The sequence below is a fragment of the Thalassophryne amazonica genome, chromosome 18 (genome assembly GCF_902500255.1).
Source record: "Thalassophryne amazonica chromosome 18, fThaAma1.1, whole genome shotgun sequence".
NCBI lineage: Eukaryota > Metazoa > Chordata > Actinopteri > Batrachoidiformes > Batrachoididae > Thalassophryne > Thalassophryne amazonica.
The window spans coordinates 10,014,186-10,041,730 of NC_047120.1; the positions used below are offsets into that span (position 1 = coordinate 10,014,186).

General features: G+C 42.1%; 1 protein-coding gene across 2 annotated transcripts in view; it reads left to right on the forward strand.

The window, feature by feature from the left end:
• Nucleotides 1–27,545, forward strand: part of LOC117530877 (exocyst complex component 6-like) — a 182,699-nt gene that overhangs the window by 53,091 nt on the left and 102,063 nt on the right. For both annotated transcript variants that reach the window (XM_034193823.1, XM_034193824.1), the window contains exons 7-10: nt 1,953–2,103; nt 2,183–2,314; nt 2,399–2,467; nt 13,605–13,688. In XM_034193823.1, the coding sequence (XP_034049714.1) occupies nt 1,953–2,103; nt 2,183–2,314; nt 2,399–2,467; nt 13,605–13,688 (436 nt within the window). The remainder of the gene's footprint in view (nt 1–1,952; nt 2,104–2,182; nt 2,315–2,398; nt 2,468–13,604; nt 13,689–27,545) is intronic.

Consider the following 27,545-nt stretch of genomic DNA (forward strand, 5'->3'; position numbering starts at 1 on the left):
AGCCATTCCTAAACAATGAAAAAAACGACGAGAGGGGTGGACCACTCCTCACTCAAAGCCTGCTCACAGGCGAATGACGCAACCGACAGGTGTGAAAAAACTCACGCATGCGCACGAAGGTTCAGGCTTGGCTGACGCAATCACACGTGATTCAAATCCATATGGTTTTTGAAAAAAATAATAAGGTCCGATACTTTTCTAATAGACCTCATACTCTTAACTAACCCAAAGCTTACCCATAACTTATTAGATGTACGCCCACATATGCCATCGTTTTTTAATACGGTCGGCATACACTGGTTAAATCGTCAAGGTGTGACAGGGCCTTTGGCAAGGGAAAATGACGACTGCGTGGCAGTGGTGCTCACTCTACTAGGAAAAAATATTAGTGAGACTCCACGAGCGCTTTCTTGACCACTGTTATTTGTTATATTTATCAGTGATTTAACTGAAGTGGGACAAAAATCTATGCTGATGATACAAAAACTCACCACGGTGTTTTAATAATCATGCAGCCAAAGGTATTCCAACAGTCATAAGAATGGCAGTTCAAGGTTCTCTAACACTGAGACAAGAAGATGATGAAAAAGACCTCAGACTGGCCACTGTTGTCACGTATCGTCAGCGAACTGATTTGGCGAAATGATACACAGAAGTTCTTCATTTATTTGACAAATTAGTGTTAAACTATCTGTACATAGAACTCATCAGGCCAAGACTAGTGTATGCATCCTCAGTCTGGAGCTCTGGAGGCCCTTCTATGAGAAGGACATAGAGTTGACAGAACCTGTCCAGTAAAGGGCAACAAAATTGGTCCCTGAGTTGAAACACAAGTGTTACCATCACTAGCTTAGTGCAGGAGGGAATATAATACACTAATCCAAGTACACACACCAGCTGGTTGTTTCACTGTCGCAAGGTGTTCCTTTAGGAAACGGAGCATGGGACCCATGGACACCCGTTCAAAATCAGGGAAACACCTTCCGGTCAAAGACAAGATTAAGTTCTTCATGCAGAGAGCCGTGAATGAATGAAACAGCAGCTGCTATTCCAGTTTATATTCCAAGCAGATTTATTAGGGAATGAAGGTGGAAAAGAAGTGCTGCTTCGACATTCACAGCCTTTACCACCACACAGAGATTAGATTAGATTAGGAAGAACTTCATTAATCCCTTGGGAAGACTCAGTGAAATTGAGGTTCCAGTAGCATTGTATAGGAGCACACAGGGCAAGAAGCAAACAGAGCATTAAAAGTGAAAGTAAAAACAACTTGCAAATATAAATATAAATACATGTCAGAATGGAAAAAAAAAAATCATTCATGGCCTTTTTTTGGTTGTTTGAAAAATTCTTTATGGAAGTCATTGAACTTTGGTCACAGGTGAGTGTGATGAGTTTTCATATTGTCATTTATATATCGTGATCTCCAGAAATATTGTGACATATTGTGATGTCATTTTACATCTGTGTCACCCGTCCCTTGTTGTGATAGATCCAGATGAGGACCAGTGAACTTCCTGTTTTTGGCCATGTTGGCATCTTTTAACATGCACGGTGACCATAACACCAAATGATGACAGGCCGGTCCTCGTGGCTACTAGAGGTCACTGTTGCTTGTTGAGTTTGATGAAAGTTGAAGCTGCTGTGAACATGTGCAGATGTTTGAGGTTAGTGAACTGTGTTAGTTGGATGGTTACTTTGGAGAGGCCAGGGCAGATCGGATGTCTGCCTGGATGGTTGCTGTCCAGGACTTAGGGTGGTTCTGTAGCACTGTGGGTGCAGCAATGTGCTCCAAGAGTTGATGTAAGACTTTATAAGTCAGAATTGAGTGGGAATAGACAGTAAAGTTCTTTGGGCGTCTGCTAGATGGAAAAGTTCTGTAGAAAGGCAGTTCCTCCCCCTCCTCCTCCTCCTCCTTGTGTTCCAGCCTGAAATGATTGTCTTGTCTACAGGGTCAGTCAGTACAGGTTCTGCCAAATCATGGCAGAAAACCTGCCCATGCTGAGGGAAGAGATCAAGGAAATCTCCATGTCAGACCTGAAGGACTTCCTGGAGAGTATCAGAAAACACTCTGACAGGGTTGGAGAGACAGCCATGAGACAGGTACCAGACTATGTGCCACCGCAGCGATTGACTGTGTCTTTGTCCCATGTCTGATCTCTTGTTTCTGTTGTCCTGTTAGGCAGTGCAGCACAGAAACTTCAACAGTGCCATAGCCAAACAGGCCAGTTTGGGCCACTGCAGATCAACAGACACTCCCAATGGACTGATGATGAATAATGGCACAGGAGACGAGGAAGAAGCCGATGAGGAGGTGGTTTCTGCTTGTTGGTCCTTCTGCAGCAGGGACCACCCTGAACCCAGAGTAAAACTCTGTGTGTATGTCTGTGTTTTGTAGATTCTTACGGCTCAGGATCTGGTGGACTTCTCGCCCGTCTACAGGTGTCTACACATTTACACAGTGCTGGTATGTATGGTTCCTGCTCTCGTGGACGTCTGTCCCATGGAATGCTTGAACAAATGTAATGGCCCAGTTGTACGGCATACGACGATTCCTGAATGAAGGGAAAAAGTAAAAAAGTCACAAATCATTGAGAAAAGGTGGACAAATGAGCTTTATCACAAATAACCTGCAAGAGCGCAAAAGGAACAAAAGAGGAACAAAACGAAACCAAAGCTAACATTGATCTCAACACTTTAAACGATATGTGCCTGGAGCCACTGCTGGAGCAGTGTGTGTCTGCATCCTGCTGTGCGTTCCAGGACTCTGTGCTTGGACAGAGCTCTGTAGCACCTGAGTCCTGGAGAAGCTGCAAACAGAAGCACGTGATCCGATTCACTGTGGAGATCTGTGCACATGTTGGTGGATCCACCTGCTCTGGTTGTTTGTCCAGGACAAAACAGGGTTCTGATGATGAAGGAGATGTTCTCCTTCATCATCAGAATTCTCACTGTCTGGTTCAGACTCTGGCAATGTGCTGCGCACTCCGTCTTGCTCCAATTTAAAAAAAAATAAAAAATGAAGCGCTTGCTCAACATTCATAAGACACCTCATTTTTACAAAACAAAAACAAAAAAACCTGACCACGTTTAAAGTATGCCTGAAATGCGCGCATACTCTGCGTTTTTCTTGCGTGATCACATGAGAGAGAGTCTGCTCTTTTTTTTCTGACCTGCTGTTTGTGTTCTCTGGAATTTGAAAGAAATCCATTTTATGAATTGAAAGAATGTAACCAGTGTTTTCTGATGTGCATTTTAATGGATGGATCCCTGCTGGCTCATCCACACACACACGCTGCGGGCTGTGTGGATCATTTATCACAGACTCACGGGTATGTTGGATCATACGCGCTGCAGGCTGTGTGGATCAAACCTGTTCACATGCGAATGTCCACTGCTGTTGGAACTTTTTCTACACTTGACGCTTCTGTAAACTGCCGCCTGGTTTGCACAAACTGACGTGCAGTTCGCTCTGAGAGATTACTGCAGATAACACGAAATATTATTTTGTGAGGAGGTGATCCTTGATCGTTGCGTATTTGTTCGCAGTGGTGGCGGGGAGCTTTGCAGGAGCACGATCAGCATCAAGGATCACCTCCTCAAAACCTTTGAATTGTCAGACTGAAAGGGCCAGCAGGCTCTTCTTTGTGCACGGGCTAGAGGACAGCAAGCTCTTCAGAGTTCATGGACAGAATGCTGCAGCTCCTAACAGGACACCAGCCGGACTTTTTGTACAGCAACCCTCTCCTCAGGTGCGCGCAGCGCTGGGACAACACCATGATCATGGACTGCCATGCTCTAGCAGAGGAGGCTGACAAATTCTTCCTGGCCGGCCAGGCAGGACAGCAGCCGCACATCACACGCAGCAGCAGAAGCCCCACAACACACACCAGCTCTGCCGCAGAGGAGCTGCATCTCTGCACACAGCAGTGCTCACAAACCGGTTTCTGCACTGTATGAAAACATTCAGCTGGTTGAACAAAGTCAAACTAAATGCTAACATTACAAAAACTAAGCAAACAATAAAAAACTGCCAAGAACGACAGCAAAACATAATATGGATTGAGGTTTTCGTCAGCATTCGTTCAAATGTTTCAACAGTTTAAAAATCCTGACGAAGCGCCAGCTGCAGGAATGAAGCTGTGCAAATGTTAAACAACGCCAACGAAAGTCCAAATTTCTTGTTTCATTTGGGCTTCGTTGCCCTTCATTAAGTGCCGTGTGACCGGGCCTTTACATATTTGTGACTTGTTCTTTTAGATTTTCTTAAAATTTCAGCTCATTTTCCATAAAGCACAACAAAGGTTAGACTTACATGAGTAAGTCTAACCTCACCAACTCCCCTGAGCAAGAACACAGGTGACTGTGGTAAGAAAAACCCGCTCTGATGATCATGAGGATGAAACCTCAAGCAGACCAGACTCAGAGGGGTGACCTTCGGCTTAGGCCATCCAACAGTTATAAGGTGTTTATAGAGTTTTACCCATTGTTAGAAACAGAAAACGGGAAAAAAAAAAAAAAAAAAAGAGAACAGCAGCAAAATCAGAGTCCATTTTTTGATAAAAGGCACGCAGTCATTGGTGCAACAGACAGAGGATCCTGAGGTCAATGTGGCCCCCTGGGGTGCAGGTCCAGCATCTATTCAAGGTCTTGTCAGTGCCACTTTAGTGAGAGCTGTCTCCATGGAACGGCCTGTTGTGAATGCAGACTGCAGTGGCTCAGAGAGCTTACTCTCAGTCAGGTGGTCCACGAGCTGCAGTACTCGAAAAAAATCCTTCCTTATTCCACCAAGTATCAACTCCCATCTCCTCGGGTGCTCCACTCTCAGAAGAATGCTTCATATCTATTTGTCCACACCAAACCATCCACTGAAGTGTTCAGTCAGTATTACCTGTGTAAATATGTCATTAACACAGCTGTGAGCTGCTGGAAACACTTGAAAATGGACCTGAAAACTGCTTGAATTTGACCTTGGAAAAGGTGTACAAACCCTGTGTGTACATGAGGTGCATCCAACCGTATTTTACCCCACGGATACAAATGAAGTGTACGAGTTGTCATTTGGTGGGATGGTGTAGGGAAGCTTCTTGCACGTGCGTGAATTTTTTTTCTCGTCCGTAGAACACATCAGTGGCAAGCAGCAAGCCTTAGAGTGAAGACGTAATGAACCCTCCTCAGATTTTCATTTGCTGAACGACTGGAATGAACGGTTCGCGGATGGCTGTCCACGACCCGTTCATTCTGCTCAGCTGATTCAGGCTGTTCTGGACAAACACATCACTCCTGTAACTGGTCAGACTTCCTGCTCTGCTGATATAACTCTCTGATTTTTGGCTGTTGAATACGACACTAAAAGGGACTCGATTTGAGTTGTGAAAACACATCATGTGTAATGCAGTGATGTAGCTGGACACCATTCCAAAGAGGACTTCCAGAAATGTTTCTGGGTCTTTCTATAAAATTTTATTGGTGCCTCTACATGTATAATGAACATGTGTAAAGTTTTATGTGGAAAATCCTGTTTCTGAACTATGGGCCTTTAAAAAAAAAAGTGTTGTGCCTGTTTTTGAAACTTGCAACTTGCGTATCTTTCTGAGTAGCCACTTTTGGATCCCAGTATCTCTGAAACAAGCAAAGATATGTGGCTGACATTTGCTTTCCTGGGTAATTTGGGCCCAGGCCTTCAGACTCTGTCATCAGGAAAGGCCTACCTCTTTTATCTTCTGAGTTATTGCTCTCCAAAGTAGTGATGTTTTCTATAAGCAAAAATGGAAAAATCAATTTTCAGGGGACAGTGTCAGTCCACAATCACCTACAACAGGTTATAGATGCTGGACTCCTTCAGTTTGAGGGCAGAACTGTCTACAGGAGGGAACCTGGCTCTGCAAAGGTTTTACTTTACAAGTTAGGGGACTCTAAAAATGGTTCTGGCTTAAAAAAAATACACTTTTTGACCAGCTGGTGACTGGAAAATTCACCATGAGGGCCACTACCCATGGTCATGAAACACCTTGCACACTTCATTTGTTTCTGTGGAATAAAATAAGATTGCATACTTTTTGGATGCACCTTGTGTGTGTGTGTGTGTGTGTGTGTGTGTGTGTGTGTGTGTGTGTGTGTGTGTGTGTGTGTGTGTGTGTGTGTGTGTGTGTGTGTGTGTGTGTGTGTGTGTGTGTGTGTGTGCATGCGCACCAGGGCACTCTAGTAACTGAAAAAGGCCACAGATGTGCCCAGGTATCCTCTGGCAGATAGAAACTTATTGATGGGAGCTGAGCATGGACTGATGGTCTGAATTAGGGATTACTGATCCAATATTAATATTGGGTCCAATATAGACATTTTTTGGCAAACAAGTTGGGCTAAGAATTGCCTCCCTTACAGGGTTATTCCACAAGGTGCTACCATACTACAACTGCCCACGATCCAAACAAGTGCAAAAATGGTATGAAATAACATAATCCATCTAGGCTCCTAACAGGCTGGTTTATAAAGTGCAGATGGAGCAACCCACCAGAAAACCAAAGAAAGGAGGTGCACCCTTGGACAGCTTGGATTGAGCTCTTCATTTTGGAACAAAAACGGCAACAAACACTGCTTCAGCTTCAACTTTTTACCCTGTTTTAAGCTGTACTCACTAGGAATACCTCGTTTAAAGATGCCTGAACATGATTGAAGCTGTTAAGACTATGAATACCTCAAAGTTAAATGTACTATAATTTTGAGACTCGGGATGAAATTTTTGAACACCTAAAACACTGGATCCTGATTTCAAATCTGGTACCAATGATGACTGTAACTGCTAAGTATACCAAGTTTCTTCAGGATTGATGAAGATGGATCAAGAAGTTACTATGATGCTTCAAAATGTGCCCCAATTTGCTATCCAGGATTAAACAGGAAGGAACGGCGCTCTGTGGAATAGCCTGTTATGCATTTGTCATTGCATGGTTTGGCTGACTAAAAAAATCATTTTCCATGGCCGTTTCAAATTCCTCCTGCGCCCAAGTTTTTGCTTCAGCAAGGACAGAGGCTGCGGTCCTTCTGGCCTCCTGGTACCTGTGTGCTGATTCCTTAGAGCTCCATGCCAGACATATACAAAAAGCCTCACTCTCTTCAGCCTTTTGGCTTTCCTCACCACAAATGTCCACCAGTGGACAGTTGGCGACAAGTCAGAGCAGGTGCATTTAAATTTCCACTTGCACTTCAGCTGATACACACTAAAGAAAAATATAAATGCAACACTTTTGTTTTTGCTCCCATTTTTCATGAGCTGAACTCAAAGATCTAAAACATTTTCTATATACACAAAAGATATTATTGTTCACAAATCTGTCTCCGTCTGTGCTAGTGAGCACTTCTCCTTTGCCCAGATCATCCACCCCACCTCACAGGCGTGGCTTATCAATCAGAATTGAAGTTCACACATAGAAGGAATTTGATCTGGTGTTATTGGTACATAAACAAAAAGAATGGTAAATAAATGAACTGCATTTATATAGCGCTTTTCTGTCTACATCAGACACTCAAAGTGCTTTACAATAATGCCTCATATTCACCCCGGTGTCAGGGTGCTGCCATACAAGGTGCCCACTACACACCAGGAGCAACTATGGGAATTAAGGATCTTGCCCAAGGGCCCTTAGTGTTTTTCCGGTCAGCCTGGGATTTGAACCAAGGATCCTCTGGTGTGAAGCCCAACACTTTAACCACTAGACCATCACCTCCCCTGAAAAGAAAAAAACACTTCTGTAAAAGAAGTAAGAGTCAAATAGGCAAAACTATATTCACTGTTAAATAAATATAACGTAGTGGAGTGGGACAGTGCAAAAACAGGTGATTGGAGCACAGATGTATAATACCATTTAGTGCAGGGATGACCATTCTGTATTTTGTGGTAGTGGGGGGGGGTAAGTGACATTATTTATTAGTCTACCTGCGGATGGAAAGAAGCTGTTTTTGTTTCTTGAGGTTTTGGCCCTGATGGACCTTAGGCTGGCCACAGTAAATGGCCACTCTGAAATGTACAGTTTTGCTTTATTGCAGGGGGTCAAAAAACCAGTCAGTATCTGGTGTGACCACCGTTTGCCTCACACAGTGCAATACATCTCCTTCACATAGAGTTGATCAGGTTGTTGATTGTGGCCTGGTGAATGTTGGGCCACTCCTCTTCAATGGCTGTGCCGAGTTGCTGGATATTGGCGGGAACTGGAACACATGGTCGTATACAATCCAGAGCATCCCAAACATGCTCAATGAGTGACATGTCCGGTGAGTGTGCTGGCCGCGTAAGAACTGGGCTTCCAGGAACTGTGTACAGATCCTTGCAGCACAGGGCTGTGCATTATCATGCTGCAACATGAGGTGATGGTCGTGGATGAACGGCACAACAGTGATCCTCAGGATCTCGTCACGGTGTCTCTGTGCATTCAAAATGCCATCAATAAAATGCACCTGTGTTCATTGTCCGTAACATCCGCCTGCCCATAGCATAACGCCACAGTCACCATGGACCGCTCGATCCACAATGTTGACATCAGCAAACGCTCACCCACATGACGCCACACACGCTGTCTGCCATCTGCCCTGAATAGTGAAAACTGGGATTCATCTGTGAAGACAACACCTCTCCAATGTGCCAGACTCCATCAAATGTGAGCATTTGCCCACTCAAGTCGGTTACGATGACAAACTGCAGTTAAGTCGAGAACCCAATGAGGATGACAAGCATGCAGATGAGCTTCCCTGAGACAGTTTTTGACAGTTTGTGCAGAAATTCTTTTGTTCTGTGGCTGGCGGGTGGCTGGTCTCAGACCATCTTGGAGGTGAACATGCTGGATGTGGAGGTCCTGAGCTGGTGTGGTTACACATGGTCTGAGGTTGTGAGGTTGGTTGGATGTACTGCCAAATTCTCTGAAATGCCTTTGCAGACGGCTTATGGAAGAGAAATGAACGTTCAATTCCCGGTCAACAGCTCTGGTGGACATTCCTGCAGTCAGCATGACAACTTCATGCTCCCTCAAAACTTGCGACATCTGTAGCATTGTGCTGTATGATAAAACTGAACATTTCAGAGTGGCCTTTTATTGTGGCCAGTTTAAGGCACACCTGTGCAATAATCATGCTTTCTAATCAGCATCTTGATGTGCCACACCTGTGAGGTGGGATGGATTATCTCGGCAAAGGAGAAGAGCTCACTAACACCGATTCACACAGATTTGTGAACAATATTTGAGAGAAATATGTCTTTTGTGTATAGAGATAATGTTTTAGATCTTTGAGTTCAGCTCATGAAAAAAACAAAAGCAAAAACAAAAGTGTTTATATTTTTCTTCAGTGTACCTCTGTGAACATGGTCCTTTTTTTTGGGCTGCCCATCATGGACTTTCAAATGTGCACCTCTCAAAAAGGATAGGAAATGAACTGTCTCACTGCTTCTTTCATTGGCTGTATCACAGTTTGTTAACTCCTTAAAATTGATGTTTTAATCTTTATTTTGCACTTGCCTGATTGGTCTAATAGAGTAGGTGATTTTCCTGCCCACTGTGGCACTTTACTTGCATCAGGCAACTGGTTAAGCCTTTTTGTTAGGTCGTGCTGTATACGAGGTGTGACAAAAAAGACACAAGACTTTTCTCAAAATGGTTATATTACAAAATGTACAAAGAAATTACTCATTGTCCCCTTCAAAGCAATCCCCACCACCATGTTAATACACTATTGCATTTGGTGCTGCCACTCTTGGAAGTACTCAACAAAGTGCTCCTTCTTGAGGTCCCTTAGACCCCTCATCTCAGTGGCCTTGATATCTTCTTCGGAGGTGAAATTGGTTCTTTTAAGCAGTCTTCAGTTTGTGGACGAGCCAGAAGTTGCACGGTGCAACATCTGGGGAATACGGTAGGTGGACGAGAGCTGTGATCTGTTTGTTTGCCAAGAACTTCCTCACACTGTGTTGTGGGCAGGTGCATTGTTGCGGTGGAGCAGCCACAACTGGTCTCTCTACAGAGCCTGTCAAACCAAGTCTTGGAGGTGACTGAGGACCTACTGGTAGATGTGCTGATTGGCTGTCTGTCCCTTAGGCACAAAGTCATGATGTACCAATCCATTCTGGTCAAAGAATTCAACCAGCACGATTTTGGGTCTGGGTGACATTTGGGTTTTCATACTGGAAGACCCAAGTCTCGTCTCCTGTGATGATTTGGCCCAGGAATGCAGCATCTTCCTCTGTCTTTTCCAGCAAGTCTTGGCAATTATGGACTCTGTGCTGTTTTCGATCATCTGACAAAAACTTGGGTACCATCTTGGCACACACCTTCTGCATCCCCAGCTCCTGCACCAAGATGGTCCAGACTGACTCTCTGTTCAGGATGAGTTCCTCTGCTATCATCTGTACAGTCAGTCTTCGATCACTTTGCACCAGCTGGTTCACTCTCTCAGTGTTCTCAACTGTCATGGTTGTGTAAGGCCGTCCTGACTTGGGGTCATTCTCTACCTCTTCACATCCACTTTTGAGGCATTTATGCCACTTGAAGACTCGTGCCCGTGACATAGCATCTTCTCCATAAGTCTTTTAGAGATGTTTGAGGCATTCAGTTGGTTGGGCCCTTGCCTTTAACAAGGAATTTTAGATTGATTCTTTGATCTATATCTGGTACCTCCAGTTGCATGACGAAAGGTATAATGGTTGTGCTACACAACAGCCTGTAATGGAGACACAAAGTGACATATATGAACAATATTATAGCAGAATATTGATGCGATGTTGGCACAACACAATGACATAAGAAGTCAGTGAATTGACATTGAGTCATAAGCATGGCAGTCACAGTCTCGTTTCTTTTTTGTCACACCTCATACATATCCTGCACCACCTCACATACTTTTCTGCCACTCCAGACTTCCTCATACAATACCACAGTTCTTCTCTTGGAAACATGTCATAAACTTCTCTAAATCCACAAACACACAATGTAACTCCTGTAAATGTAACTTCTGTTCTTCTCTGTACTTCTCCATCAGTATTCTCAGAGCAAACGTTGCATCCGTAGTGCTGTTTCTTGGCATGAAACCATATTACTGCTCACAGATCTTCACCTGTTTTCTAAGCCTAGCTTCTACTACTCTTTCCCATAACTTCATGCTGTGACTGTAATTACTGCAGCTCTGCACATCACCCCTGTTCTTAAAAATAGGATCCAGCACACTTTGTCTCCACTCGTGGTAGCTTGACACAGCAAACAGTAGGAGACCCATGCAGACTCACAGACGTGGTAGTTTGAGATGAATAAAAGGCTTTATTTTATAACCAGGCATTGGATTCGGTACATAGGTAATCAGACATACAGGCAGAGGTATCAGACATGGTACAGGCTGGTTCGTGGTCCAAAATCAAGCAGAGTTTGTATAAACGGCGTCGAGGAATATAACGGGCAGAGTCAAAAACAGGCTGAGTTCAGTCTAATAGTGAGGTGGAGGTCGGAGTACACAAGCAAGGTCAAAAAACACTAGAGAGCAAACTTGACAAAAACGAGTGGCGAGAGAGTGAACAAAGTCAACAATCAGGCAGTGTGCTGTGGAACTGTGAGGGCTTAAATAAGGGGAGTAATCAGAGCATGATGTGAAGCAGGTGTGTGGAAGGTTCTGGAAAGAGCTGTAGTTTTGTGAATCAAGAGAGAGGAAAGGCAGGAGAGTGCGTGAGTGAAAAACAAAGCAGTACAAAGCAAGAGAAGTAAGTGACAGAATAACTAACTGAATAACGTGACGTATTCAGACAACCAATAATACGTGAGCAAGGAGCGAAACTAAGAAATACTGTGACTAGTCTAAAAAGGGGAAAAACAAGAAACCTATTAATAAACCAAATTAGGACGGAACTGATACTGGCTGAGACACAAAAGTGAATACAACAAATGATGATGGCAAAACAAACTACTGATTAAACAATGCAATAAATAATGCAATGTTGAATAATGCAGTAAATAAAACAAGATAACTGATAAACAGAGAATGCAATAAATGACAAATGGAACATAATCTGATAAGAAATACTGAAGATAAATAATAACCATAAACCTGTGACTAAAGCATAATACAAGAAAAGCAATAAACAGAACCAAACTGAGATTTACATGACAAAGTATAAACATATGAAAGTAAAACCAGAAAATCATAGAGGAGATTAAGCCATAAACTCAGACCTAGACCTCGAGCCGGCGCTGAACCTGACACTCCTCAGGGATCCTCTCACTTTCCAAGATTTTATTAAACAGTCTGGTTAGAAACTCCACTGCCATCTCTCCTAGACATTTCCATGCCTCCACTGGAATGTCATCTGGACCAACTGCCTTTTCCACTCTTTATCCTCTTCATAGCTGCCCTCACTTCATCCTTACTAATCCCTAGTATTTCCTCAATCACTTTCTCCACATCATTTAGCCGTTTTTTTTTTTTTTGTTTTTGTTTTGCTATGATTTTCTTTATCAGCTCCTCAAAATACTCCCTCCACCTCAGTACACCCTCCTCACTTGTCAGCAAATTTCCCTCTGCATTCTTTATCACCTTGACTTACTGTGCATCCTTTTTACAGTTCATTCTCACTGTCTGACCAAATGGTTTAAGTCCGTTTCTCCTTTCTTAGTGTTTTCAACTTTACGGACAGCTCACAATATGCCATTTCCTTATCTTTTGCTTTATGTTGCTTCATCTTCCATCATATCATCTTGTAGTCCTGCCTGCATTCTTCATCTCTCCCACTATCCTGTTTTTTACCAACTTCTTCCTCCTTGCATTTTTGTTCCTTATTCCATCACCATTCTTTGTTCTTTCCAGGTGTTACAGTCAGTATTTTCCTTGTGGTCTCCCTCACTACATCTGCTATCCACTCTCACTTCACCTCCACCCACTGCCTGTGTCACCTCCTCCAGGAAGATCACATAACAGTTTTTCTATTTCATATTTACCATTACTTCCTCATCACCTTTGTTCCCTTCACCAACATGCCCACTGAAGTGCGTTTCACCACTCTTTCATGCTTGAGTTCAGTCCACCTCATCTAACTCACTCCACAAATCTTTATTCTCCTTCATCTCGCAACCTACCTGTGGGGCATATGCACTGATGATATTAATTATCAACCATTCAATTTCCAACGTCACACTCATCACCCTGTCAGACACTCCCTTAATCTCCAACACACTCTTAATATACTCTTCCTTTACCAGTCCCGACTCTCACTTCCACACTGAGAACTTTCCTTCTCTCCCGTTGCCTCTGGACACTGCCTCTTCTTCTGGCACCCTGTTGGACAATAGTCCTGGTGGCATTTGCAGTTAACTTGGACTTCAACTGATGGGTATGGAAATTGATTTCTGAACTTCATGTTTGGAGTGGCAAAATCTCCATTTTTGATGCAGCCCTACTCTTTACATAGGCATAGATGCTGCACTAAGAATACACTGGTTTGTGCACCTTATGTGGCTCAGTTGATTGCCAAGTTTTTCAAAATTTCTTAATCTTGCTCATAAGTTTTGGAATATATTAGCTGAAGCATGAGCCAGCTCCTCTTGCTGCCTGTGTTATAAGAATGTGTTGTGTTTATGTGTTTTCAGGGTGACCGGGATACATTTGAGAATTACTACAGGAAACAGAGGAAAAAACAGGCGCGGCTCGTACTGCAGCCACAGGCCAACATGGTGAGCAACAAAAGCAAAAAAAAAACCATCACTGATTCAGGAAAGGAAGAGTCTAAAAACAGTATTAGGAACATGTATCTGGTATCAAAAGTAAAAGTAAGTTGGCTTCCAAAATTCTGGTTTCAGGCACTCTTTACTTATGCTATTATTTAAAAAGTGGTTTATAATATTAACAATAATAATTTATGAAGGCGTGTGTTCTGGTTGTCTGGATCTCTTTGTTTTTGGTTTGATGTGTTTCTTAACTTCTTTCTGAGATTTTTACATTTGTTGTCAAACCATTTTTCATGCTTTTGGTTGTTTTTGGCCTTTTTGTTTGGGGCTTTTAGGTTTGTTCAGTTCTGATTTGAGTGTCAGGTTGCCTTTACTGCGATGGCCTCTGTGCGGGGGTGGGGGGGTGGGGGGGGGGATGTCAGAGCCAACTTTGCATATGTGAGGTCATCTGCTTCATCCATTGTTAAGGTGTTCACACCTCCCTTCTTTGCAAATCAGGGTTACCAGAGGTCGCAGTTGAACTGGTTTGTGTCCAAGTCTTATTTGAGTATTACTGTCTAAATTTTAAAGGTTTTGATATATGACTCCAAATTCAATACTGTTCCGTTCCAGTTTACAGCCTCAGACAAACAGGACTGACTCAGGTCCACAGTTAGATGATCTGTCTGTCTGTCTGTCTCTCTGTCTCTCTGTCTGTCTCTCTGTCTCTGAGCGTGAGGAAACAACTCCAAGATCCATAAGCTCTGAGCCTGCAGTCATGATAACCATTAACAAGAAAAATGTGTTTGAGAGTAAAAATATCTGAACAGAGGTTTGGCCGTGTGAGGAGGAACCGGTACGTTAGACACATCACAATCCTGGTCTGCAGTGAGGCTGAAGGGTGGATCACTGAGGTTGGAGGAAATGTCTGTATTTGCTGACAGATGGGTCAGTGTGACCTCTTCAGATGTTTTCTGCATGTACTGCACTTTTTTTTTTCATGTATCCTGGAACAGGGAGCCAAGCAGGAAGACGAGCGCACATCTTTGAAAAATCTCTGTGTGTGTCATGCATTTTATTTATTGTATTGTTTAGCTGCACATATTGTATTTAATGAAACAAAGGCTGGGTAGTTCATGACAGGGCAGGGCTACCTAAGTGGTAAAAACTGGACCGAATATCTACTCCTGAAACTGAACTAAGAAGGTAAAAAAAAAAATACAAATGAACTAAGAAGACAGAAAAAAGGTTGAACACATCAACAAGGGACATGGGTGGGGCCCATTTTTCACTAGGATTTGACATAAATGACTGAATAAGAGTAAAATACCACACAAACTAGCTAGAACTGTCTGTACATGATTACAATATAGTGTCAACTTGGATTTCACATTGTACTGAGTGAAAATCAATGTACCTGGTTTTTAAATTGAAAATCATCATTTGGAGTGTGGTCTTGAATGGATTTTTACCAGGATTTACATGTACATTGGACTGACTATCCTGGCTATTTGGTTTCATTATTGACATTCATTTGGAATGTCTGGTCACAATAAATTTTGATACAGTTTATTATGAATTGTTATTCACGGCCAAGATTTGAAACAATTAAAGGTATAAATGAGAGCATTTTTTTAGTCCACATAAAGTCATCTTTTCATCTGTTAAAATTCACCAGAATAGTTCCTTTTAAGTTATCTGCCTGCAAAATATTCAGAGAAAACTTACATATACACAGTGGTGGGCACAGTTCCGATAATCCGATAACAGATAATTATCGAAGATAATGTTTTCATTATCGGATTATCTTGTTAGATAACTTTAAAAACCATTATCGGACCAATTATCTTCCGATAAATTTTTGTCCGATAACTTTTTTTTTTTTTTGCCAAAATATTTTTATTAATATTTTGTACATGGTTTAACAATCACAAAACAAACAACGAACATGGTGCATATATCAAGTCTATGCAATCTATTGCATTTACTAACAATGTGTTTTAACAAAACAATTTTGCAAAACTTTATACATCCCAGTGTATGAAATATTTTCTAAGGGAAGGGTTGAAAGCATCTGTCGTATCCACTGAGTGACAGTTGGTCTATGAGTTCTATTCTAAAGCAGTGATATGCATTTTTTTAGCAATCAAAACACTTAAGTCTATAAATATCCATTCACTTTTAGTGTATTTGTGTTTTTCTGGATATACACCCATTAAAAATAATTTGGGATCTAATATTATTTGCTTAGAAATTATTTTTCCCAGGACATCTCTTATCTCACCCCAGAACAGTGCAATATGACTACAATGCCACATGTAATGGACTAACGTTCCTCTATGGTCTGCACATTTTGAGCACACATCAGGAATATTTTTGTTGTACCTGTTAAGATCTACTGGCGTGATATAGATTCGCATTAACCATCTGTATTGAATTAGTCGCAGCCGTATATTGATAGATCGGGTTTGTGCTAAAACACATGCGGATTGCCAGTTTCCTCTGTAGAGACAGATCTTCCCTCCAAGCATCAAGTCTACCGCGTGAACTTTCATCTGCTTCAGAAATTAGCAAAGTGTTCAATTTAGATATTAATCCTTTTTTCTGACTGTCTTTTACTATTGTTTCTTCCAAAATGGATTTGATAGGATTGGTTGTTGCATTTTCTTGACTTGATCTTATGAAGCTTCTGAGCTGGAGATATTTAAAGAAATGTTTATTACTTATATGAAATCTATGTTGTAGTTCCATGAAGCTCATTAATGTATCAGATTTTGGCTTGTAGAGATCTTGAATTGTTGCAAGTCCTTTGTCCTTCCATGATTTAAATGTTGAGTCTGCTCTGCCTGGTATAAATAGTTGATTGCCCCATATTGGACTAAATTGAGATAAATTGGTTGATTCTCTCAAAAAAAATTCATACGTCTCGCCACACTTTAACTGTGTTTCAAAGAATGGGATTTTTTATTTGTTTTAATAGTTGTGTCATTGTATTTGAATATAAGTAAGAGGGGAGTGTCAGATTTAATCCTTGACTTTCCATATCTACCCAATGTGGGTGATGGTTTGTGTAGTAGCACATCATACACCTCAACTGTGTGGCCCAATAATACAACTGAAAATTTGGGCATTTCAAGCCTCCACGGTCATAGGGAAGATATAGCAAGGACAAACGCAGTCTGGACTTTCTGTTATTCCATATAAACCTTATTATAATTTTTTTCATTTGTGAAAAGAGGTCAGGAGGAGGTGGTAGAGGAAGATTTTGAAATAAATAATGTAGCTTAGGGAGTATATTCATTTTCAGCACATTAATTCTTCCAATCAAAGATGTTATTAACGGCATCCATCTCTCAATTGAATTATTTACATCAGTCAATACAAGATTGTAATTAGTCTCAACTAAATGTTTTAGGTCTGGTAAAATTTGTATTCCTAAATACTCAAACTGTGTTGTTACATTAAATTGTAATACTTCTGGAAGTGGGTTGGCTCTCTCATAAGCATTCAGTAACAGTATAGAAGACTTGTTTCGGTTAATGTTATAACCTGAAATATTACTAAATGACAATTATTTCCAAAAGGATTGGTATTGATTGTTGCAACTTTGACAAAAAAATGATAACATCGTTGGCGAATAAAGAGATTTTATGTTCTGTTGGTCCCAATGAAATCCCAGCAATTTGAGTGTGTGATCTTATTGCAGTTGCCAGCGGTTCAATTGCAAGAATGAACAGCAGGGGTGAAAGTGGACACCCCTGTCTACAGCCTCTGCTGATCATTATTGGTTTAGAAATATTCCTGTTACTAATTATTTCAGCAGAAGGATTTTTATACAATAATTTGATCCACTTTACAAAATTATCCCCACATCCAAATTTTTGCAGCACTTGAAAAAGATACACCCACTCCACTCTATCAAATGCCTTTTCAGCATCAATAGATAGACGAGCAGTATCCACTGCATCTTTGTTATAGTGAAGTATACTCAACAAAAATATAAACGCAACACTTTTGGTTTTGCTCCCATTTTGTATGAGATGAACTCAAAGATCTAAAACTTTTTCCACATACACAATATCACCATTTCCCTCAAATATTGTTCACAAACCAGTCTAAATCTGTGATAGTGAGCACTTCTCCTTTGCTGAGATAATCCATCCCACCTCACAGGTGTGCCATACCAAGATGCTGATTAGACACCATGATTAGTGCACAGGTGTGCCTTAGACTGCCCACAATAAAAGGCCACTCTGAAAGGTGCAGTTTTATCACACAGCACAATGCCACAGATGTCGCAAGATTTGAGGGAGCGTGCAATTGGCATGCTGACAGCAGGAATGTCAACCAGAGCTGTTGCTCGTGTATTGAATGTTCATTTCTCTACCATAAGCCATCTCCAAAGGCGTTTCACAGAATTTGGCAGTACATCCAACCAGCCTCACAACCGCAGACCACGTGTAACCACACCAGCCCAGGACCTCCACATCCAGCATGTTCACCTCCAAGATCGTCTGAGACCAGCCACTCGGACAGCTGCTGAAACAATCGGTTTGCATAACCAAAGGATTTCTGCACAAACTGTCAGAAACCGTCTCAGGGAAGCTCATCTGCATGCTCGTCGTCCTCATCGGGGTCTTGACCTGACTCCAGTTCGTTGTCATAACCGACTTGAGTGGGCAAATGCTCACATTCGCTGGCGTTTGGCACGTTGGAGAGGTGTTCTCTTCATGTGTGTGTTCTCTTTTTTGAATGATGCGAAGGAGATGTGTTGCACTGCATGAGGCAAATGGTGGTGACACCAGATACTGACTGGTATCCCCCCTCCAATAAAACAAAACTGCACCTTTCAGAGTGGCCTTTTATTATGGGCAGTCTAAGGCACACCTGTGCACTAATCATGGTGTCTAATCAGCATCTTGGTATGGCACACCTGTGAGGTGGGATGGATTATCTCAGCAAAGGAGAAGTGCTCACTATCACAGATTTCGACTGGTTTGTGAACAATATTTGAGGGAAATGGTGATATTGTGTATGTGGAAAAAGTTTTAGATCTTTGAGTTCATCTCATACAAAATGGGAGCAAAACCAAAAGTGTTGCGTTTATATTTTTGTTGAGTATATATTCAGTAATCTCCTCACATTGTGGAAACCCTGTCTGCCTATAATAAATCCATTTTGATCCCAATCAATTACTTTTGGCAAAATGTTTTGGAGTCTTCTGGTTAAAACTTTAGTAATTATTTTTATATCAGAATTTAATAAGCTTATAGGTCTTAAATTTCCACACTTATTTGCGGGGTTTACCTGCTTTTTTAAAAGAGTAATCATAGCTGTATTCATTGAGGGAGGGAAAGAGTTTGATTGGAATACTTCCTTAAACATATCTAATAAAGCGTTTATTAATTTATCCTTGAATTTTTTATACAAATCAATTGGAAGACCATCTGGTCCTGGCCTCTTCCCAAATCTCATGTGGTCTATGGCCTGCTCTAGTTCGTTTTTAGTAATTTCTGAATTTAAGTCATGTCCATCTTCACTTGAAATTTTAGGAATATTTAATTTGCTAAGAAATGCACTTATATCTTCTACTTTTATATTTGTTTGTGCTTTATACAACTCCTCGTAATAAGCCTTAAAGGCTCCATTAATTTCCTCGGGGTCAGATATATTTTTTCCATCTGATTCGATAGAAATAATAGTTGTTTTTGACTCTAGTTGTTTTATTTGCCAAGCTAAAAGTTTTCCGGCTTTTTCCCCTTGTTCATAAAAGGATTGTTTTAGTCGTAAGAGACTAGATGCTGCCCTTAGAGAGGAGTGTTTGTCATATTCGACCCTTAAAATCAGTAATTCCTTCTCCACTTGTGGGTTTGGGCCGCTGCTAATTTTGCTTTGAAGTACTTTCATTTTATTTTCCAACTGTAACCTAATTTCTGTATTTTTTGGGGATTTGGATCCTATATAGCTAATTATATGGCCTCTGAGGAATGCCTTAAATGCTTCCCATTTAGTACATGCTGATGTTTGCATTGTATTGATTTGAAAAAATCATCAATGTGTTTCTCTAAATACTTTAACAAATCTTTATCCTGCAACCATTTATGCTGAAACTGCCACCTTGGAGGGTCTCTTCTAAGTTTAGTATCCTTATAAACCAAGCGGCATGGAGCGTGATCTGAAATCACAATGTTATCGTAAGAGCAATCTTGAATTTTGAATTGTAATGTTGTAGATACTAGGAAAAAATCTATTCTTGAGTAAGTTTTAAATGTACCAGAGTAACAAGAGTATGTTTTAGCATTCAAATTCCTTTCCCTCCATATATCTACCAGCTGAAGTTCTTTCATAAATCTAAGGATTGTGATTCTACAGTTATGTGATTGATCTAAACCAGTTGACCGATCCAAATGTGGGGATAATGCAACGTTCCAATCTGCTCCAATTATGTGAGAGCCCTGAAAGGTAGAAAGTGTAAGAAAAAGATCACTATAAAAATTACTGTCATCCACATTAGGACCATAAATATTAGTTAAATTGAGATTTTCTGATAGAAGTGTGCCTTGAACAATCAAATATCTTCCCCTTTTGTCTTTAATAATATTTTTAATTTTTAAGGGGACTGACTCATGAACTAATATCATCACCCCCCTAGATTGAGACGTAAATGGTGCCGTAAACACACTGCCCCTCCACCTCCTCCTCACCTTAAGAATATCATCATCAACAAGATGAGTTTCCTGCAGAAACACAATTTTGGAGTCTAGCTCTTTCAATTTGTTCATAACTTGTTTGACTTTCTGGAGGCGCTGCAAGCCCCTACAGTTCCATGAAATAAAATTAAGATTTACTCCCTGAGACATAAGTACATTAAAACAATTTTCAGATTGCTTAATAACATGAAACAAATATTTATGTGCACCACCAAAACGGATGATTGAACCAACATCCAACAAGAACAACATAAATTGCCCCATAAACACCCCTCACCCTTTCCCCATCTTAGAGGAACCCCACCCACCCTCATTTTGTCTCTCGTTAATGCCAAGGACCAATCCACACCTATGAGGATAAGTCAAACCACTCCTACTAACTAAGCATTTTGCTGCTGCTGCTAATCTGCAGTTAGGTTTCAACCCCTGTTCACAAAAGCCTCACAGAATCACATCATATCACCATTGCTTAAAATGAAAAATACATTGAACTTATATAACATTATATTGTAAACAGATCTGCGTTACGAAATTACCAGGCTAAACATTATATATTCAGACATTTCAAGTCTGCATAGCCCATGTCCATTTATTAAACTGAACCTTAGTGATCTTCGTGATTCACAGCATTCTGGACTTTCTTAACAAATACCTGAGCCTCCGCTGGTGTTTTAAATACCTGGGTTGTACCTTTGTAAGTCACTAGGAGCTTTGCAGGATACGCTACTCCATGTCGAAGACCCAGCTTCCGCAGCTCCTCGCGCACTGGGTCAAATTTTTTCCTCTGCAACTGGATCCCCGTGGCCAAGTCCGGATAGAAGCGGACTTTCTGGTCTCCATAGGATATGTCCTTGTCCCGTGTAGCCCGTAGGATCTCTTGTCTGTCTTTATAGTCGAGAAGCTTCATAATCATCACTCTCGGTCTTGACGCGTTGTCCTTCCTCTGTCCGAGTATGTGCGCTCTCTCCAAAACTACAGGTCCCCGCAGTGTTTCACCAAGCAATTCGGTTATCCACTTCTCCAAGAATCTACATGCGTCTGAACCTTCTGCCCCTTCCTTCAAATTGACCAATCTTAAGTTATTTAGGCGAGATCTCGACTCTAGGTCCACACGTTTGTCCTCCATCGTTTTGTTTTTAGCTAGAAGCGAGCACACTTTAGCTTGTAGGCTAGTCACCTCATCCTCAGTGCTGGATATGCGTTCCTCTGCACGTGATACTCGCTCGTCGCTATCCTTTAGCTCCCGTTTCATGTCTTGTAGCGTCATGGCCATATCATTGAGTTTTGTAGTAAAGTTGGTTTTCATTGAAGCAAATTCTGTCTTCATCGTACAAAACTCTGCTTGCATACTACTCAATGCGGCCAGTATCTGGTCAGCTTTGTCCAGAAGCTCCCTACTAGCGTTGAGTGTAGCCATGCTGCTAGTTTTGGGAGTTTCACTGCGAAGATTGTAGTCAGACACTGCTTTATTTGTTTCGGAACCTCAGTCTTCCCTCCTGGTGTTTTGTTTGGTTTGGACATATCCCGAAAAAACTTTTGAGCAAAAATTGAGCACGAACAGGGGTGTAATCAACTTAAATTTTGTAAGTTGCAGCGGAGCGAGGTAGCGCGCGTCTTTCTACGCAGCCGCCATTTCCGGAAGTCTTTGTCCGATAACTTTTAGACCGATAAACAAAGTAAACAAAGCTGAACAGCAACAAGCATTTTTAAAATTTAACATCAGTTCAGCACCTACCTGTTAAAAGTTTCATAACAGATGTACAGTTCTACTCTCTGCAAACAGAAGAGAGCTGCTTCTATGAAAAATGTCTCTATCCTCTGCAGACAAAGGAGAACTGGTCACAAAAAAAAAAAAAAAATCATTTCCTTTAACACCATACTAATATGCTGGCAATATCACCTAAGTCATCCAGAGGCATACATTTTTAACTTATGGATCAAATTTTAACCAAACTAATTTTGGACAAGTTATTTAAAATTACTGTCATGTCTGACGTTTTATAAAGTGAAAATATCAGATATATGTTTTAGTTTTAAAGTAATGTGCTAATTTTTAAGGTTTTGTGAGCACATGCTGTGTGCCCAGCAGTGCATTATGGGTAGGATAGGGTAATCTCAGCACGTTCACGACAGGACAAATGCATTTCAGACACTCTGTTCAGGCTCCACGGACAGCAGCATTAAACTCTAGTGCCTAAAACTCTCGTGAATATATTCTCTGGGTTTATAGACGTTGTTACTGTATTTGCGTTTGTTAAATTCCAGGCATTTTAAATGTAGCAGACATGGATTATGTGGAATTTTGTTTTGGCAAGTTTTCAAGGTCTCTACTGCCATCTACTGGCCAGTAGTGTTCATGGCAGTATTCGCCCTAAGTACTAAGTGTCTGGGCACCAGTAGATGGCAGTGTTCTATTTATTTTTGACCCTGGTTATATCAGATGGTTGTCAAATCAACTTTTTGGCTTTGCAAATGGCTTTTGTTTTTTTTTGTTGTTTTTTTTACAAATTAAGTTTTAAAAACAAAACAACAACAAAAAAAACATTACAAGACAGCCCTGCAGTGTTTGCACAGGCACAGTGCGAGCGGTTGGATGCTTGTAGCTTTTCAGCAGCAGGATACCCTCACGACGGCCGACCAGAATAATATCAAACAGGTTTGATTTTCATCTGACCATACGCTCGTCGATCAGGAGGTGGTCGTGAGATGTTAAACGCAGCTTGTTACTCCATGTACACTACACGATGCAGGACACGCGATTAACCTGAAACTCGGTCCAAAAAATTCTCGCACGAATGAAAAATCATCTGAAAAAGGGCCAAAACTTGCACAGTGTAAAGCCAACATTTATGTGTCAAGACAATATTGAGTGCACGTTTTACAACATCATAAAATGTGCGCATGGCACTGATAAAATGAGCGCACATTCTCTCCACATGCAAAATATTTTGCGATGACACTTCCAGGGCTCCATTAAAATGCCTGTTTTTACAAATAAAAAATGGAATATTTTACAAAAGCACATTTATCTGTAAACACCAACACACGACACACGTCACATTAACGTGTTGGTTTACATAATGTATGACTGAACCAATCAGTGTTTAGCAGAGGCACTTTTACCCAGAATCCTTTGCAATCTGTCTGTGTTTGTTACAAAACCTCAGAATTAGTGCATTATTCAACATTGAAAGATATATGTTTTAACTTTGTACAAACTTTGTTATAGGACTAGGTGTTTAAGTCCCTCCATGTTCGTGATAGGTGACGGTGGAGTGGGATTTGACATTGATGACTATGCGGCGCCACCTGTGCGACACATCATCAGTTGTGTACCCTGGCATCATCGGGTGTTTCGGCCATTTCCTCACAAGACACCCTCTGCCAGGGTTGGCCCACCACAGGCTTATCAGACCTGGGTGTGTGTCGCACGGCGGCACCACATGGTCATCTGGCAGCCCACGTTGTGTCCCTGCGCATGAGCCACAACCAGTGGCTGCTTTGCTCAGCTGCCGCGGACAGTTTTTTTATTGCCCTCCGTTGGGCCTGCCCTCTGATGCCAACTTCCTTCAGCAGTCCTGTGGTACTTCTGGACACAAAGCCTCTGAAACCCACCTCCACAGGCCACACCTTCACATTCCAGCCCCGCCCCTCTGCTTCAGCTGCTAGGTCGGCATACCGCAGCCTCTTCCTCTCATATGCCTCCCCGATCGCATCCTTCCATGGGACAGTGAGCTCCACAATGAAGACGCGCTGGCAGGAGTTAGACCATAGGACCAGGTCCGGGCGCAAGTTTGTCACTGTGATTTCGGGTGGAAAGCTAAGCCTCTGACTGAGGTCCACCCGCTTTTCCCAGTCCCGGGCTATGGTCAGTGGGCCGCCTCCAGAGGAGCTGGCTTGGTCGCCCTTTTCTCCCCTTCCCGGACAAAGGGCGTCTTCCATGGGACAACAGGCTGGGAATTTGGAGGCATGGCATTGGTAGTTACCCTTTTTTTTCTCAAGTTTGGCAGCCAAGCATTTCAGCACCTGATTGTGGCGCTAAGTGTATCTTCCTTGAGTCAGGCTGGTCTTACAACCCACCAAGATATGCTTGAGGATTGCGGGGACTGCACACAGGGGACAGGCTGGTTCCTCTCCATACCAGAGGTGTAAGTTGGTTGGAGAGGGCAGGACATCATATGTGGCCCTGACGATGAAACTAAGTCTGTTAGCCTCCATGCTCTACAGCTCGTCCCATGTTATTCTCCTCCTCTCAACCCCCTCCCACCTCATCCAGCGGCCTTGCTGTGCTTGGGAGACTGCTTTGGCGCACCTAGCCGCTTCCTCCTGATGGCGCACCTCCTCCACTACCATGTGCCGCTGTTCACTTGGATTGGCCTTTTGCCATGTGGGTGTTGTTACTTGCACACCAAAACCACTCCTGCCATGCTGGACATGTCCTACTATGTCCCGGTGCCTGAGGGTGGCCTTTGCCACTGCAACTGCTGCAATGGTTTCCATTTTCTTCCCGTTGCTAGTATTGGAGCCGCACCTCTGACGAATGGATCCCAGGATTCAGTGAGGGTCATTTCCAGCCTTGCTTTGGCACACTTATATTCCTCCACAAGGCTTGAGACTGGGAGGGAGAGGGCTCCATTACCGTACAGGCTATGCTGCTAAGGCATTTGGGCAGTCCAAGCCACTTGCGTTCACCAGCCTCTTCAGCCGGTTGGCATGGGATATAGTGATCTCGTAGATGGAAATTGGCCACATGAGGCGGGGCAGCAGTCCAAACTGAAATCACCACAGTTTCAGCTTTCCAGGGAGAGCAGTGCTGTTGATTTGCTTGAGGCCACTGATGGTATCCTGCTTGAGTTGCTCCACGTCTTTGAGATCTGCACTGTACCAGTGGCCAAGACTTTTGATAGGCTTCTCCAGAACTGTTGGTATTGGCTTGTTGTTGACGCGGAACTTCTCATTAGCAAGCTGGCCTTTGACTATAGAGATGCTGCGGGATTTGCTGGGTTTGATCGCCATCCGTGCCCCTTGAATGTTTCTCTGGAGTTTATCCAGTAAGCGTTTGGTACATGCAACTGTTGTTGTTACTGTTGTCATGTCATCCATGTAAGCCCTGATTGGAGGAAGACGCAGCCCGTTTTTTTAATCGTTCCCCTCCAACCACCCATCGCGATGCTCGGATGATGAGCTCCATTGCCATAGTAAACGCCAATGGGGAAATGGTGCAGCCTGCCATAATGCCAACCTCAAGGTGCTGCCAGGCAGTTGTGCTAGCCTGCGCTGTGAAACAAAACTGAAGGTCCAGGAAGTAAGCTTTGACCAGCCTTGTGATGGCTTTTGGTACTTGGAAGAAGATGATCGCTGCCCACAACATCTCATGAGGCACGGATCCAAAGGCATTGGCGAGATCTAGGAAGACCACATGCAGGTCTTTCTTCTCCTTCCTCGCCATTTGTATCTGGTGCCAGATGACACTTGTGTGTTCCAGACAGCCTGAGAATCCACTTATCCCTGCTTTCTGCACTGAGGTGTCAACAAAGTTGTTGTTACAAATGACAGAATTGACATTAGTGGAGTTATTCTATCAGTATTAATGTTATTTATAAATTAAAACTATAAGTCAGCATGATTTTATTTTCCAAGACCTCCGCCTGACCGGAGCATTGTGATTGGTAGAGAGCTGGGCTTTATGGCTGCTCTAAGGGTGCCTCTGTGCTGGAAGCTGTGTAGTAAACAAGATCTTCCAGCAGGGGGCAGGATGTTCAAAGACAAAAGTGTGGCCTCATTGTTTGGGTCTGTTGTCACTTTTAATTCTAGTAGAAGCCATTGTGGCGTTAAAACCCAAATTCAGTTTATTAGTAGTTGCAAATGTACCAGAGACAATATTAGAATTTATCGGTTATCGGTTATCTGTAACTTCCAATACATTTTTGCGTGGTTTATCATTTTAGCTTTATCAAAGATAACTTTTCAGTTATGTGATTATCTGTTATCGAAGTTAATTTTTTGGTTATCTGTGCCCACCACTGCATATACAAACATAAAAATATTACTCCCTTCTCAGACAGCGTGTTAGGGTCATTGCAGGACAGAGAGACAGACAGAGATGGCTTATGAGGGCCAGTGTGGGTAAACCAAAAAAGAAAAAAGAGCAGCATAAGGGAGGCAATATTGGGGGGAATCATAATTTATAAATAAATCAGATGTTCTCTGAGATTATGTAATCATAAATTTGTAAGACATTCATATTTACTAGAAAAAACACTTTATCCTCATTAATTTTTAAACATATTCACCAAACAAGCCGAAACTGTAATTAGTTTAGCTGAGGTGCACCTGGAAAGTATTCACAGCACTTCACTTTTTCCATGTTTTGTTGTGTTGCAGCCTTGTTCCAATGTGGATTAAATAAATGTTTTGCCTCAAATTTCTATTCACAACACCCCATATTGACAATGTGAACTTTTTTTTTTTTTTTTTTTTGAGGTTTCTGCAAGTTTATTGAAAATAGAGAACTGGGAAGTCACATGTACATGGGTGTTCACACCCTTTGCTTGTGCTTTGTTGGTGCACCTTTGGCAGCAATTGCAGCCTTAGGCCTTCTTGAGTCTGGTGCCACGGGCTTGGTTCACCTATCTTTTGGCAGTTTTGCCCATTTCTCTTTGCAGCGCCTTCCTACATCACGATGCTGCCACCACCATGCTTCACTGTAGGGATGGCGCCTGGTTTTCTCCAAACCTGACACCTGGCATTCACTCCACAGAGTTCAATATTTGTCTCATCAGATCAGAGAATTTTGTTTCTCATGGTCTGAGAGTCCTTCAAGTGCCTTTTGGCAAACTCCAGGCGGGCTGCCATGTGCCTTTTACTAAGGAGTGGCTTCCATCTGGCCACTCTACCATACAGGACTGATTCTGTGTCTGCCTGATTATGTGTCTGTGTTCCCAAGGTGAATAAAAAGTCTGCCGGACACAGGGCTTTTTCTTATCGTGTCCCTGCCCTGTAGAATGATCTCGGACACTGTGGTGACTTTTAAATCAAGACTTAAGACCCACCTGTTTTCCCAGTTTTATCATTAGTATTTTATGAATGTTATTATGTATATTATATTTTTATTATTTGTAGTTTTTATGGGTTGCTTTTATATTATGTTTTAATCTTTTAATTCATTTTGTGT